Source organism: Danio rerio, chromosome 9 (genome assembly GCF_049306965.1).
Source record: "Danio rerio strain Tuebingen ecotype United States chromosome 9, GRCz12tu, whole genome shotgun sequence".
NCBI lineage: Eukaryota > Metazoa > Chordata > Actinopteri > Cypriniformes > Danionidae > Danio > Danio rerio.
In genome coordinates this window covers 21,226,042-21,240,533 of record NC_133184.1, presented here as the reverse complement: position 1 = coordinate 21,240,533, position 14,492 = coordinate 21,226,042, and the positions used below count along the sequence as shown (strand labels likewise).

Genomic DNA, 14,492 nt, shown 5'->3' with positions numbered 1-14,492 from the left:
TGTTAAGTGCGAGTATAATTGTTGTTGTTTTGAGATTGTAAGCAGAGTGGCCTACAAATTCTGCGAGTGTTGAAGCTGGCTCCTGCAGAAGAAACTGCAAACTGTCTGCAGTAAACTTTCTTTTCATTGAATATCTGACACTTTTTCATTTTACTGACTGGTACTGTTCCCCTACAATGACTTCAGAGAACACCCTACAATTTTCTTAATTTTGTTGTCACTGCTCGTTCTATTTGAAGTATTCCTAACAGGAGTAAAAGATCATTTTTAACATAATTCACAAGTTTAGTATACATTCAAAACCCATTATAAAAAAAGAAGATACTTGAAAAAATAGAGAACGCTTTCAGATTCCTCAGTTGTTGGTGTTGACCTGGAAGCTGGTAACAATTTCTTAAAGCAAAACTATGCAAGTTAAGCCACGGTCGCACTGCACCTTTTGCCCCATAGATTTCCATTCATACATATGGTAATGTGACCGACTGGAAACACAAGCTTTGAGTGGGCAGCCAAATTCTGAATTTTGTTAAATAGGCTGATACTTTGTTTGGAAACCGTGTCTATCGACCAGGTAAAATAGCCTGTGTTACACTACACTATGTTCCACAAATATCATCACATAGCAGCTAGTCATGGCAGCCTCTTTCAGCTCGCACCATTAAATGTAAGTCCATCCAATACCATGTTTGAGGTAGTTTCCGATCAGTGACAGTCTCTGGCTTTTTCCTCAATTCCTCCTCTCATGTTTCCTTGGTAGGTAATTGTGTGTCAGTTACTGTAGCTTTTGGCTAACTTCTCCTAGCCATGAAAACAACATATGATGTGTGTTCTAAAGCAGATCTCATTGTTCCGCTCATAGACATAGAAGGGCCTTAAGGCTGATTTGTACTTCTGCGTCAAGCGCACGCGTATGCTACAGGGCAGTCTACGCGTTGACGCATAGCCTCTTGCTGTAGCCGTTGGCATTGCTGACACGCAACTCTTAAACAATGCAACGCGTACACATAGCGCAAGCTCTGTGATTGGTCAGCTTGGTAGCACAGAGGAGTGTGGGTGGAAGCGAGAGCCGAGCAAGCGTGATGCAGCGGGTGTTTACATATAAAGGAGCTCCGGATGGAGACTGCTGTTAACTTATGATTAAAGTTGTTGCATGTCAGCCGATTCCCGCCTCAAAATGAGCGACTTTGAGCCACTTGTACATTAAGGAAGCGTTCAGAAACCAAAACACCAGCAAAGGAACTCGACACAGAGAAAGATAAACACCTACTGCCAGCTAGCATTTCGGAAGTGTATTGCACAGCAACAGAAAAAGCGGGCAGAAGTATAAATGCACGGCTATGCGCAAGGTTTGCGCCGTGGGTCACGCCGATCACTTGACGCAGAAGTATAAACCAGGCTATAGTCAGGGAGGTGATCAATAACCCAATGGTCCCTCATTTGGAGCTCCAGTGTTCTGTGGAGAGAGGAGAACCTTACAGAAGAATAACCATCTGTGCAGCAATCCACCAATCAGGCCTGTATGGTAGAATGACCAGACAGAAGCCACTCCCTGACTGGAATTTGCCAAAAGGCATCTGATGGATTCTCAGATCATAAGATACAAAATTCTCTGGCCTGATGAGACTAAAATTGAACTCTTTGGAGTGAATGCCAGGCACAGCTCATCCCCAGACTAATACCATTCCCTACAGGGAAAATATCCGCTTAAATCCTCAGATTTTTAACACAATTCTGAGCAGAAATAGCAAAAAAATGTCCACAGATGCCGACTGACCCTAGCTATGAGCAACTTGGAAGATGAAACAAATAAACAAAATACGTCCTTTGTAACATCGTACAACTCAGCACTCTAAATAGCCCTAGGCATACACTTAGCCTATACATTGGCCAACACACCAATAAAAATAAGTCTTTCTTAACAAATAAATTAAGTTAAAATCTGAATTAAGACAAGTTTTAGACAATAACATTAAGATAAAGGCTCTGCCGGATTTGTTTAGCTACTTCTCTTCACAATCCAACTTGCAGAAGAGTGTGGGCATGAACATGTACGGTATTCCTTTTTGAGTGACAACATTCTTAGCTGATTAAATTTTGGCCAGAGGAATGTTGCTATCTTGTGGAGGTCATGTATTATCACTTAACGTGCGAGCCAGTCTTCGTGCTGTTTACGTATGACAGCTTGCTAAATGGAGTCTAGGGCATTGGGCTGTCAGTAGTGTTTCAGTTTCTCACACCATGGTTAAGTGTGAGCTACTTGTCTCACTCAAGTTCCCGTTGTGCTTCAAAAAATGGCTTCAGAAAGTTTATCAAAAACCCCAATGTGTCCAGTGCTATTTTTTAAATGCGTGCGCTCTCGCCTCATGCCTCCAGCTAATTCTTCATGCCATGTCAGTGCACTTCTTCGCAATTGTCACATGGCTGGGAATAACAGAGTTAGCAGGAACCCTCCCATACGCAGCCCTGACATTAATTATTTCTTGCGCCAGTTCTTCAAACCCCTCACAATTTACAATATTAAGAGGCCTAATGTCTTTACAGCAAAAGCTGAAACTTTTCTGCCATTATTTCTTTCACCTTAGCAGGAATGGTTTTTGATGTTGTAATAAACAAATTGATTGTACATTAATCCTGGGCACTGGCAGGTGTTGAACAGTGGGTTCGGGCAAGCTCTACTGTTGGGATGTTTTAAGCAGCAGGAACTAAAAGACTAGTCCAGATAGAGGGAAAGATGAATGCAGCCAGCAATGTACAGAAACATCCTGAATAAAAACCTGCTTCAGAGTGCTCTTGACCTCAGACTGGGGCGACGGTTCATCTTCCAGCAGGACAATGACCCAAAGTACACCACCAAAATATCAATGCAGTGGCTTCACAGCAACTCGGTATATGTCCTTGAGTGGCCCAGCCAAAGCCTAGATCTAAATCCTATTGAACATCTCTGGAGAGATCTGAAAATGGCTGTACATTGTCGCTTCCCATCCAACCTGACAGAGCTTGAGAGGTACTGCAAAGAGGAATGGACAAAATTCCCAAAGACATGTGTGCCAAGCTTGTGGCATCATATTCAAAAACACTTGAGGCTGTAATTGCTGCATTAACAAAGCATTGAGCTGTGAAAACATGTGATTTTTCAGGTTTTTAAATTTGCAACAATTTGAAAAAATCTTTTTTCACATTGTCATCATGGGTATTGTGTGTAGAATTTTGTGCAAATAAATGAATTTAATCTATTTTGGAATTAGGCTGTAACATAAAAGAAATTTGGAAAAAAGTGAAGCACTATGAATACTTTCTGGATGCATTGTGAAATCAGATTTAAATATATTCAAAGACAAAACTTAGATTGAACCACTTGATTTTAGTGCTGCTTTGTGTTCCATACTGATGTTCTGTTTAAAAGTATATTCTATTTTAGAAATATAATTAATATAAAATGTTTAAAATTAGTGTTTCTAATTGACCCCAAACATAATGTGTTACTATCCATAAATTAGTACATTCAGTGTGCTGTATGCAAATATCCATAAGGAAAGAAGGAAATCTATTAAATATCAAAAAAAAATTATGATTTGCATTATAACACACAGAAATATTATATTGTACAGAATAAGATAAAAGTCAAATATTAAACTCCCTAATAACTTGTGGGGAGAGTTTAAAGGAAAAATCTGCCCAACGACTGCAAATAAGCACACCTGCCCACTACACAAACAATAGATCAATAGAATTTCATGGTGACCACATGTTTAAAGGAAGTTGTAAAAGGGAAGTAAAAAGAATTAGAACAAATGAGTGGTGCTTCTGATTCATCTGAATCATGACGACAATGCTCAAAATACTGATGTAAAAAAAGCATGCAGAATGACTAGTCTAGTCTGACAAGTGTTTATTTAAAGAGTGAAAAACACTTGAATGTGGGAAAATACCTTTGGCTCTATTTTGACGGTCCATGCGCAAAGCGCAGGGTGCAGGGCGCAGGGCGCAAATGCTTTAAGGGCATGTCAGAATCCACTTTTGCTATTTTAGGGACAGAAAAATCCACCTTGCACCGTGGCACATGATCTAAAAGGGTTGAGCTTACAGTATTTTCTTAATGAGTTATAGGTGTGTTTTTAGAATAAACCAATCAGAGTCTCATCTCCCATTCCCTTTAAGAGCCAGTTGCGTTGCGCCATAAGCGCATTTGATATTTACATGACAAATTTTGTAAGTGGAAAAACTGAGCATTTCACTAGCAAGAAAACAGTTAAACAGAGCATCTACAGCGCAAGAATGGGAGATAAGGCATCTCATAATCTACTTTCACTTTCGCCCTCGTGGATAGGGAAACCTTGTACGCACAGACATCCATTAGCCTATAAATGATTACTTTTGTTTGTTAAGTGCAAAGATTTGTTTCAAAACTATTTCTAAATTCAGTTCTAATTTTCCGCAAACAAATAAATGAACAATAATAAGCAAGTTGCTGTGCCCCATATGGTCTGAAACCTGACAGGTGGGCAAATCTAAGCTTGTTTTAAATAAAACAAATACAAATATTTATATAATAAATAATACTGCTAATAAAGATAACATTATACAAAAGCAAATTGTTATGAATGAACTGAAAAAGCCTCCCGAGATGAAGAAGGCATGAAGGCAGTGGTTTTACAATTTATGTAGGCTAGAAAATAATATGTTTTGTAACATTTTAATCCTTTATATTTATATCCTAAATATATATCCTTATTATATTCTATATATATATTCTTATATTTTAATTCTTTTTCATATGTAAAGAAAAAAAAAAACTTGAAATATGCCGTACTTATTTTTAGTGAACATGGTAAAAAAAAAAAAATCACTGTAAAAAATACTGAGTAAATGTTAAAGCAGTAAATTCAACTAAATATAATTTATTAATCAATGCAAGAAAATATGTATTTATTTTTCGTTGAACATTAGCATAAGAGCTTTGGAAATTTAAGTCATAGACATGCACCGAATAGATGATGACAGTGTTGGAAAAAGGAATTTTTCTTTTTTTCATTAAACAATTGTATTTGTATTGCATAAGGTGATATTAACCAAACTTCTTTTCTGTGTGTGATATGCCTTGCATACTAATGAAGCATTTTACAGAAGTAGATGAGGCTAATAGGAATGCAAAGGCGTGTACGTCTAAAATAAACTTGAGCTCTGCAGCTGAACTTCCTGTAAGCAGAGATAGTTTTAAACTGAACACATCTGCAGTTGAGAAGACTTATGCTTTTAATGTGCAAAGTAATCAAAAAAGAAAAAGAAGTATGTATGGGTGCAGCCATCGGAGGACTGAAAAATGTCACATGACAAATTCCACTAAACTCCACCTGTTAATATCAGCTGTGTATAAAAGCTGGAGTCAGGAAAGGTAAATTGTTGTGCACCTCCTGAATGTAATTCTTGCATTGCATTGACGATACCAGAATTCTGTGAATCGAATTATTAATTTGTATACAAAAAAATACTAATATTTTTTACATTGAGGAAAACCTCTCTTGACCTTTTTTATTGAACACGCTTAAAATTGATCAAATATTCCAGCAATAGACAACCTTATATAACACTAGACAATGTTATTCACCAGTTAGCTTAGTTGTTGACAGGCCAGCGGGGGCAGGAATTATATTTAAAACTGACATTCGGGTGAAGTTGGTGTTATATTTTCACATTCAGACTTTTTAATAATATAATTTCAGAAAAGTATTGTTTGCAAGTTCTAAATAGTGAAATCATATAATCAGCCAATGACTGTAAAATACAACATTGTTTACAGTCAATGAAAATGTTTGAAAATGAACAAAGGGATGGAGGGGGCCGGGTGAACTGAAGAGCGGTAAGCAGATATGGAAATGGTTGTGCGTTGGGTTTGATGCGCAAGGGGACTATACCAAAAAGCTGGACGGAGTGTACCAAAAAGTTGAGGAGCGAGGGGAAGGGGGGTGGAATTTTGGGATACAGAACAATACGAGAGATGGCTCTGATATTCCGGAGACTCCCAGAAAAAACGGAAGTGTTGGCAGGTATGACTGCACGCACATTGCTATAAAAGTGCCATCTGAAAACGAATTTGCATACGTGAATCGAAAACATTTCCATTCAATAAATGTGCAAATAATATGTGATGCTCAAATGCGCTTAATATAATACACACACTATTCCTACTTGTCTTCCTTGTGATGAAGAGTAGGCAAAATTTGATATGTAGTAGGGGGAAAAGGAAGGAGTTCATCAGACGCTGCATTCGAACTGGGTTCATGATCGATCGAGTCAAAACATGTTGCCATGCGCTTTACGAGCTACGCCACTCACGCTGCTGTTTGCTGCTCTCTTTAGTTATGCTGTCTCTGTCAATCAAAAGGTGATGGGCAGGAATCACTCAACTAGCTCATTCCAAAGAGGTGTGTTATTTGCACTTAGGCTAAATAGACACTACAAAATTTTACACCTTTACATTGGACCATTTCTTTTTTAATTCACTCACAGTGCGATGTTCAGACCCCACTGCGTTAACTGCGTCAGCTAAATTCTCACACTCTATTTTTTTTCTTTTGTTTTATTTCCGGAGGACATTACCATATTTATTGCACTCGTGCACTCAGTTTCACGTTAATTCGGATGTTAGAAAAAAAATATGTGTGGGGTTCCGCGTATGCAGTGTTTCATACATCTGAATTTTTTACTGCGTATGCACATTTACAGTTTTGTGCATTAGCAATGTTTTAGTATTGTTAGGACTGCGTTGTTTTGTGTTTGTGTGTTTGATTTTGATTCTAGATTGGGGGCGTGCCTTCAGCGCACCTGAGGCTGGTCAGCACCCTTATTTAAACCCCGGCAGAGAGTTTGTTGGGGCCGCTGTGCATTCATTTGGCAGTTGGCCAGAGCCGCTCTCCAATTTGGACATTATGCTTTGTTTCGCATCCATACACTATCACTGACAACATTTACCGCATCCATACACTTGCATTTCACACTGTTTGAACATACTGATACTGATATTTTGATTATATAATTTAAATTGAGTTCAATAAATCTTTTTGATTATACTTCTCCTTGTCTTCTCCCTTACTATGTTACATCCCTGAGCCAGGTGTAACAGTATGAATTCAACGCAAGTCTTTGTACATGAGGACCCAGGAGTGAGCTTTGAGGAGGAACAGAGCTTGTGACCAGGCACGTGCACACATAGGGCTCAACCTGTGCAGTGCACATGCCCTTTTTAGTCTTGGATAGAAAGTGCCCTTCCAAAATGATCAAAAGTGCCCCCGCGACGCGGCACACCCTCGGTCCCGCCCTTCAGTAGGCGCGCGACAACACCGCTCTTGAGTACGCGCGCGACAACACAGCTGATCAGAACGCGTGCGACAACACCGCTCTTCAGTACGCGCGCAACAACCACCCCCCCCCCCCCCCTAACCCCCCGGCTATTCAAAAAATGTATCCTGCACATGCCCTTTGGACGGTCTCTGCACGGGCCTGCTTGTGACCCATAACTGTGGGTGTATTGGTGAGGAATGTAAAGGAGGATCAGAGCAGGATAACACAACTAATAAAACAACTCCCTTAAAAGAATTGCCAGACTCCCAAACAGTTAATTATTTCATGTGAACGAAACGGAACATCGAAACAAAACAAAACATTTCCAATCAAAAACAACACTGTAGCAAGTGGGGCAGGGCCGAGAGCTGTGAGCATGCGAGGTGGGTACAAGCCAGCTAAATATAATGTGTGTTTTAGGTCAAACGTAACACAAGTTTTGTACTAATATAATAACAATATCTATTTAAAGGGATCAATACTAAAGAGACATGTCTCACTATTATGGAAAAGAAGATAAAAATATGGTATGCTTGTTCTTAGTGTCCTTTCCCACACTGTCTGCTGGAGTTTATATAGCGATCAAGCGTGAAATTAAACTATCCAGGACTTTAACCAATAGGAAGTTAATCAACTAAAAACGTTTAAAATGCTTTAAAACTGACATACCCTGGTCTAAGTTAACCGACCAAGATATACTGTGACAGGAAGGTAATCTTTTTTTTTAACACCTCACACCTCTGCGGAAATTAAAGCTAAACATAAATCTACCACAAGTGTCACATGCTATAATAAACAGTGGTGGTGTTTTAAAATGTATAAATTGGACATCAAAATAAACTGTTGAAAAACCTACAACGTCTGAAGATTTTCTAGAATGTTGCACCTTTACAACGCCATTCACTTATAAGGTCCACCAAAACTAACTCGGCTATGGGTTTGTCCATCATTGTTTGACTCAAGGATGTTTTTAGAGCATATGCTTGGGGAAAAAGAACCCAAAGTGTGTGCAGATTTCAGTGAAAGATAGTTAAGACAAGTCTGTCAATGTGTGAATTTTTTTTTTTGGCAGTTTATAAAGTGTGAAAGCAAATGTTTATCAGAAGCACCTTTGGCAACATGCAGTTAATTTCCTGCAATTTCAATTTGATGTCCACTGTTTATCAGTATATATATTTATTTAAGCTAAATAAATAACTCACTCGCAGGTTTGTTCCTGAATGATTAGTTTAAACAATTCAATTAAATATATGATTGAGTCTTTAACCATAAAGACATTTTGTTTTTGATTCATATACTGATTGAATCTGGTGATCCTATGAGCTGCATCCAAAATCTCCCCTATTAAATAGAAGTAAAAAGAGTCTAAATTCTTAATTACTCAAAATAGAAGTAAAATTTCAAAATAGCAGGAAAAGGTTTGTCTAAATTGACATTACTCATAAAAAAGAAAGAAAAAAGTACCTACATGTCCTCTCAAATCCCAAACAGTAGGGGAAAGTATAAATTCATATTACTCTAAATAGAAAAGTAATAAAGTACCATTGACTCTTTGTAAAATTTAGATTTTAATTAGTCAGTTTTTTAATTATATTTTAGTTTAATTTTATTATATTATATGTTGTCAGAATCATTAGCATCATTCAAAATCTGGTAAAATTGAATACTAATAAATTAAAAAAATATGAATATGATATAAATATACCTAGCTGTAGAAAAAGCCAGGTCCAGTAATTTGAATGAAGCCTTTTAAATTAATAAGAAGCATTTAGAAATACTTTGGATTTATAGATATTATTACATATATCGTGTTTTTATTTGTTTCATTTTTGATTAACTATCAAATATCAGTCACATAAGTTTATTAAAGTAGTATGTTAAAAATATGTAATTCAAATGGATGGAAAGTTTATAGGCAATCAGAATACATTCTGTACATCTTATTTGTTGGGTCTAAATATTTTCTATGGGTGTACACAGTTCACAATGGGTGGGAGTTTTGTGAGTGGCAGAAAACAATCACTTGTTGCCACTTACTGGCTTGATGAAATAATTGCAGAATTAATCATTTTAAAAATCCCCATCATAATCCACAAAAAACATCAATAATTACTGCATAGTTGTAGTTTTGTTTTGTTTTAAACTCCCTCTATCTATAACTTTTTCCTCATGTACAGACTAAAGTCTTGTATGTCAGCAAAAAGTAGAGAAAAAAATCCCTGTTTTGATAGGAGGGAAAAAATACTGCTGTGTTACACTCCTGATAGGAAAATAATACTCCCACATGAAAAGCTGGTTTTCCCACAGAAAAGCTGAGCTTTGACCACGAAGAAACCTTTCCCACAAGAACTAAAGATAAACTCAAGCAGATAAAATACTGTGTCCTTGCGCTTTACTCTAAACATTAACATATTAAATCAAACTTTACCAATGCTTTTCAGTCATTCAGAACCTTAACTATATTAATAAGTGAAATTTTAACTACTATCTGCAAGTTTCCCAGAGAAATATTGCAAGAGGAGTAATTAATGCATCACAAAAAAATCTAATCACGTGATTTGGACTTAAGCCTAGATTGCATAATCATGAGCACAATGAAGCTGTGACTGGGTTGTTTGCCGTGAAAATTAAGTTTATATCAGGAAGAATTTTAACTATTTAAATGTTTGTTTATTTTAATATGATTTGCTAGGAGATTAATGTTGATTAAATTCAACATGTGTTCATTTACCTGTATGATTGGAGAACTGCACAGAGTTTATAGTGTCCACTTCAAAGCCCAGCACCTGTTACAAACAGGTCACATGTTTTTAATACAGCCATGCACGGCGTGAGAACATGACATTAGCTGTAAGGCTCCAGGATGCAAATGAGTAAAACACCTCAAACTGCTTGATAACTAACATTACGACTAGTTTGCATAATAGCAAAAGCCGCCTCTCTTACCTGCAAAGGAAAAGTAGCAGATTTGTTTCCAACATAGCCTCTCACAACATGACTCTGAACTGAGAGAACTCTGCAGTCCATTGCTTTTGCTGATGCTTGTTTAAAGCAAATCACAACTAACGTTAGCCTTTAATGTTTATATATATATATGACACGTCAGCCAAAAAGACGAGTTTAAACGTTTAAAAGCGTAAAAAGTAAAATATGTACAAACTTAAGAAATGTCAGACATGAAAGCAGCAGCTCTCCCTACGTGATGAATGGACGGGGCTTAGATAAGTTTTCTTGGGGGTTCAGGCATTTGCCGAAGACACCTAACTGCTTCAGTGTGTTTACAAGAACTGGCCAATCGCGTCAAAGCAGAACGGCTTTCTAAGCAGAATCCTGCTGCTGCTAGAGCTCCTGCATATAAAGCACTTCTTGACATCCGCTAATAAATACGCCTGGTATGGATTTTGCTATTAAGTTTCATCACGTTTTTTTTTACGTAGTTATTAATTTTTTTTGATCACTTTCAGTTCTTAAATGAATTAAAGTTACGTAGTCCACACAGGAAGGCATTTCTGTTACATATGAAAAAATAATTTGTTTTCTTGCAAGATATGAAATCAATATTTCGAAACTTTCATTTAGACAAGCATGATGAAGAAGTTGCAAGACAAAAAAAGTAATGAATCAAAATAAATAAAGACAGAACTGAAAAAAAAACTGAGAAATTGTTAGCAACACCTAAAACTGCAAGGAGAATGAAGCTAATAAATGAAGCAAATAGCCACTTCCGAAAAGGAGTTAGAGACATAAACATGCATCAGATTTGTGAATAAACTTGATCTGAATTTGGAAATTCAAGAAAGTCAAAATTGTTATAAATTCACAAGGATGAACAAGGAAGAAAATCATGGTAAGATATACAGGGATTCAAAGCTTGAAACCAGTGTTTTTCAACCCTGTTCCTGGGGGGTATTCCAGAAAGCTGGGTTAACTTACCATCTGCTAAAACCTAAACTCTCGGTTGATTTACCCAAAACCTGCTTACCGCGAGTATGTTGGTTCCAAAACAGGTGACAAGAGTTAGTTAAATCAACCTCCTTAAGATAACCGCGGGTTAATGCGCGTGCACGGCACACACCTGAAGGCATTTTCAGTAGATCGCCGAATTCACGAGTCACCATAGAAAATCACGGTGAGAAAAAAAGGGCAACGCACTTTACAGAGGCGAAGCTGGAGGTTTTAAACACAGAGATTACACATCTGCTTCAACGAAGGAAAGAAATATAGAATAAGAAATAGATAAGAAAATAAAAAATAAATAATGAGAAAATTTATTGGTTCATTAAATTACACATGCCACCGTCCATTTTATTGTAATGATAAATTAAACTACTCTTTAACATCCTTTTTGAGTATGTTGTGTAACCATTCATGCATTTATTTTTCTTGCCATTAATTTCTTAAGGCCACAATATGTGTATTGACTAATAAGGCTTATAGAAATTTTAATCTTTCTGGAGCTAGAACTCTGTCCAAAGTCATTAAACACAGAAACATTATCATAAAAGGTAATATTTAATTACTGGAGCTCTTTATTTAACACTCTAGAATATTCTTTCTGACATGCAGCTAATAGAAAGAGGCCTGTCTAACTGCTGTGTCCTATAATAAAGGCTTTTCAGTGGTTGAGTTTTTGACTTAAACCACACACTCTGTCACTGTTGTAAGTGATTGTTGTCAGATAGCTTTAGGTTCTTTTTATTTTGCATGCAGACGAAGTTCCTTCTGCCTCAACTAACAAGCAGTGTAAGAATTTTCTGCACTTTTCCATATTTGAATATTACTCTTGGATCACAAAATCTTTTATCTACATATTTAAATTCTAAAGTAGCTGTATAAGGTCCATCTTCAAAGATAAAGTCACATAAGCATCAACTTAAGGTGAGAAATGTATATGAAAAATATGTTACACGTTGAAAGGTGTGTGTATAAAGCAGTGTACAAAATCATTCATTTTATTTCAGAAAATGAAGAAATGAACAGACCAAACTATTTGATTAAACATAGTTTTTTGACTAATTATATTTTTTTAGCACTCTTCCATCTGTTTTGTCTGCTTGGGTCACTGAGATTTCCTCTGGGTCAGGCTGCAGGTACGTGTCATCGTATAAGGCAGAAAAGGGTATCTTTTGTCCTCCAGCAAGTAACAATGTAGTGCCCAGTAATGATTCTATTTTATAATACAAATATAATAAAAATAAACATTGTGTTAAGCAACATTTGCTTTATAGTTTTTTTTTTTTTTTTTTTACTATATTTGTGTTATACACTTGAATCATTACTTCCTGAAAATCAGCCATTTAGCCTCAACATAGTGATGAGGTGGGGTGTGTGATGAGCTGGTAAGCAGTAATGAGTTTAATAGCTGAAACACCAAAAGATTAAGGATAGAAAATTAAGTTGTACCTGCACACTTATACTTTGGACAAATTTTATATTATCAGTGTCCTTTAGTGACTGATGGAGCTTTAAAATCGGTTGCAATTAATGCACACAATAGCATTTAGAAACCCTGAAAAAAATATTATATTAAAAAATGTAGGTGTGTGTGCGTGAATGTATATATAAGAACGACGTCCTACATCTTAAATTAAAGATATATCTTCCTACAAAAGACAAAGCTGCCAGTTATAATATTATACAGAAAAATGTGAGGGTGCAGAAGGAGAGAAAAAACACAAGTTCTGTTAGTGAGATTCGAACTCGCTCCGTTGTGCGCTCCGTTGTTCTTTATCGACGTTCTGTCTACTACGCTATTCCCGTGCTCTGAATCACCTGTGTAATGATACGCAGTAATGTATGACCAAGGAACTGTACAAAAGTGTAAAAAAACAGTTCAGTGCCAGGCATACTGTACAGGTGGTCATACTGCCACATTGTACAGTTGCCTAAAATGCCCTGACGCGAATACAAAGAGCTGCACTGAATGTTTTTTATGGTAAGCGCAGACCCGCGGTTTGTCACATTTGATTTCAAAAAGGTTTGTTAAATACATTAACATTATGAATTTGGTTCTGAAAAAAATATGCACTTATAACCCTCTCACAACGAAAAAACTTGTATCTGTGTGTCCACATCCATAAATATTCTCATCAAAAGAGCACGCAATGCTCAGTAAACTCTCTGAAACAGACAAACTCTGAAACATAGCAACTTACTCTCTGAACATAACCTGCTCCGGAGCAGGTTATCTTCAGAGAGTAAGTTGCTATGGCTACTTAACATACCCAGAAGTTACCTCCGATTTTGGAACCAAAGTTGAGGTTATTCACCTACTTACTCTCAAACTTACCCGGGTATGTCACATAACCTGCTTTCTGGAACAGCCCCCTGGAGGCACACCAGCAGTACATATTTTGGATGTCTCCCTTATCTGACCCCTTGAGGTGTGTTTGATTAGCGAGAGGTTGAAAAAATTTTACTGCTGGTGCCTTCAGAAGCAGGGTTGGAGAACACTCAAATAGTACAATTGAAAAATAAAATTAAATAATAAAATAAATGATTTCACAAGATAAGTTTTACTACAAAATAAATAAATTGCATAAGAATAATTTATCAAACCTAAAAGTGTGTATTGACTCACCGAACAGAGCTGTTCATTACTTTCCTGTAGACTTGCAAAAGGCATATGCCAGCATCCTCTCACCCACACACTTACCCACCCATCATCAGACACTTCAATCTTATTTTTTTTTTCTAATCTAATTAGCAACTTTATGTATATCCTAAAACACCAGACAAAGACATTCTACAACCCCACAGGAAAATAATCATTAAATTAAATATAAATTCAATACAATCTTTTGCTGTTCCCATGATAAAATAATAAATTATATGTATATCAGTAAATCCACATGGCAACAATTATCAGTTCTAGATGCCTCATTAATGTAATTCAATAAATCATGTGCTGTATAATCACATATTTGACAAATTCACAAAAAAAAAAAAAATATTCATTACAATTTATAAACAAACAGCTGTGGAGGATAAATTGAGAAATGTGAATAAATTAAACTTGGAATCACAATTAACTTTGTGACATAAACTTCAGAGAATTCAGAAATAAAACAAAACAACATTTTAGCTTTGTAAGATACACTTGAAATTGCATGGAAAACATGCAAGAATAAGTACAAAAGTCTAAACTGTGAAAT

General features: G+C 36.5%; 2 protein-coding genes across 8 annotated transcripts in view; one reads left to right on the top strand and one right to left on the bottom strand.

Moving 5' to 3' along the window:
• Positions 1-13,999, bottom strand: part of pdxka (pyridoxal (pyridoxine, vitamin B6) kinase a) — a 37,395-nt gene extending 23,396 nt beyond the window's left edge. For 2 of the 5 annotated variants that reach the window (XM_073912291.1, XM_073912293.1), the window contains exons 1-2: positions 11,272-11,350; positions 10,070-10,124 (exon numbers count right to left, since the gene is read on the bottom strand). In XM_073912291.1, the coding sequence (XP_073768392.1) occupies positions 10,070-10,124; positions 11,272-11,274 (58 nt within the window). In that variant the 5' untranslated portion in view covers positions 11,275-11,350. Of the gene's footprint in view, positions 1-10,069; positions 10,125-10,284; positions 10,600-11,271; positions 11,351-13,918 lie in introns of those variants that run through there. The other 3 variants (XM_073912292.1, NM_001126449.1, XM_021478775.3) reach the window with 3 other exon arrangements.
• si:ch211-141e20.2 overlaps positions 1-14,492 on the top strand; it is a 144,543-nt gene that overhangs the window by 128,891 nt on the left and 1,160 nt on the right. The gene's annotated exons all lie outside the window — the stretch shown is intronic.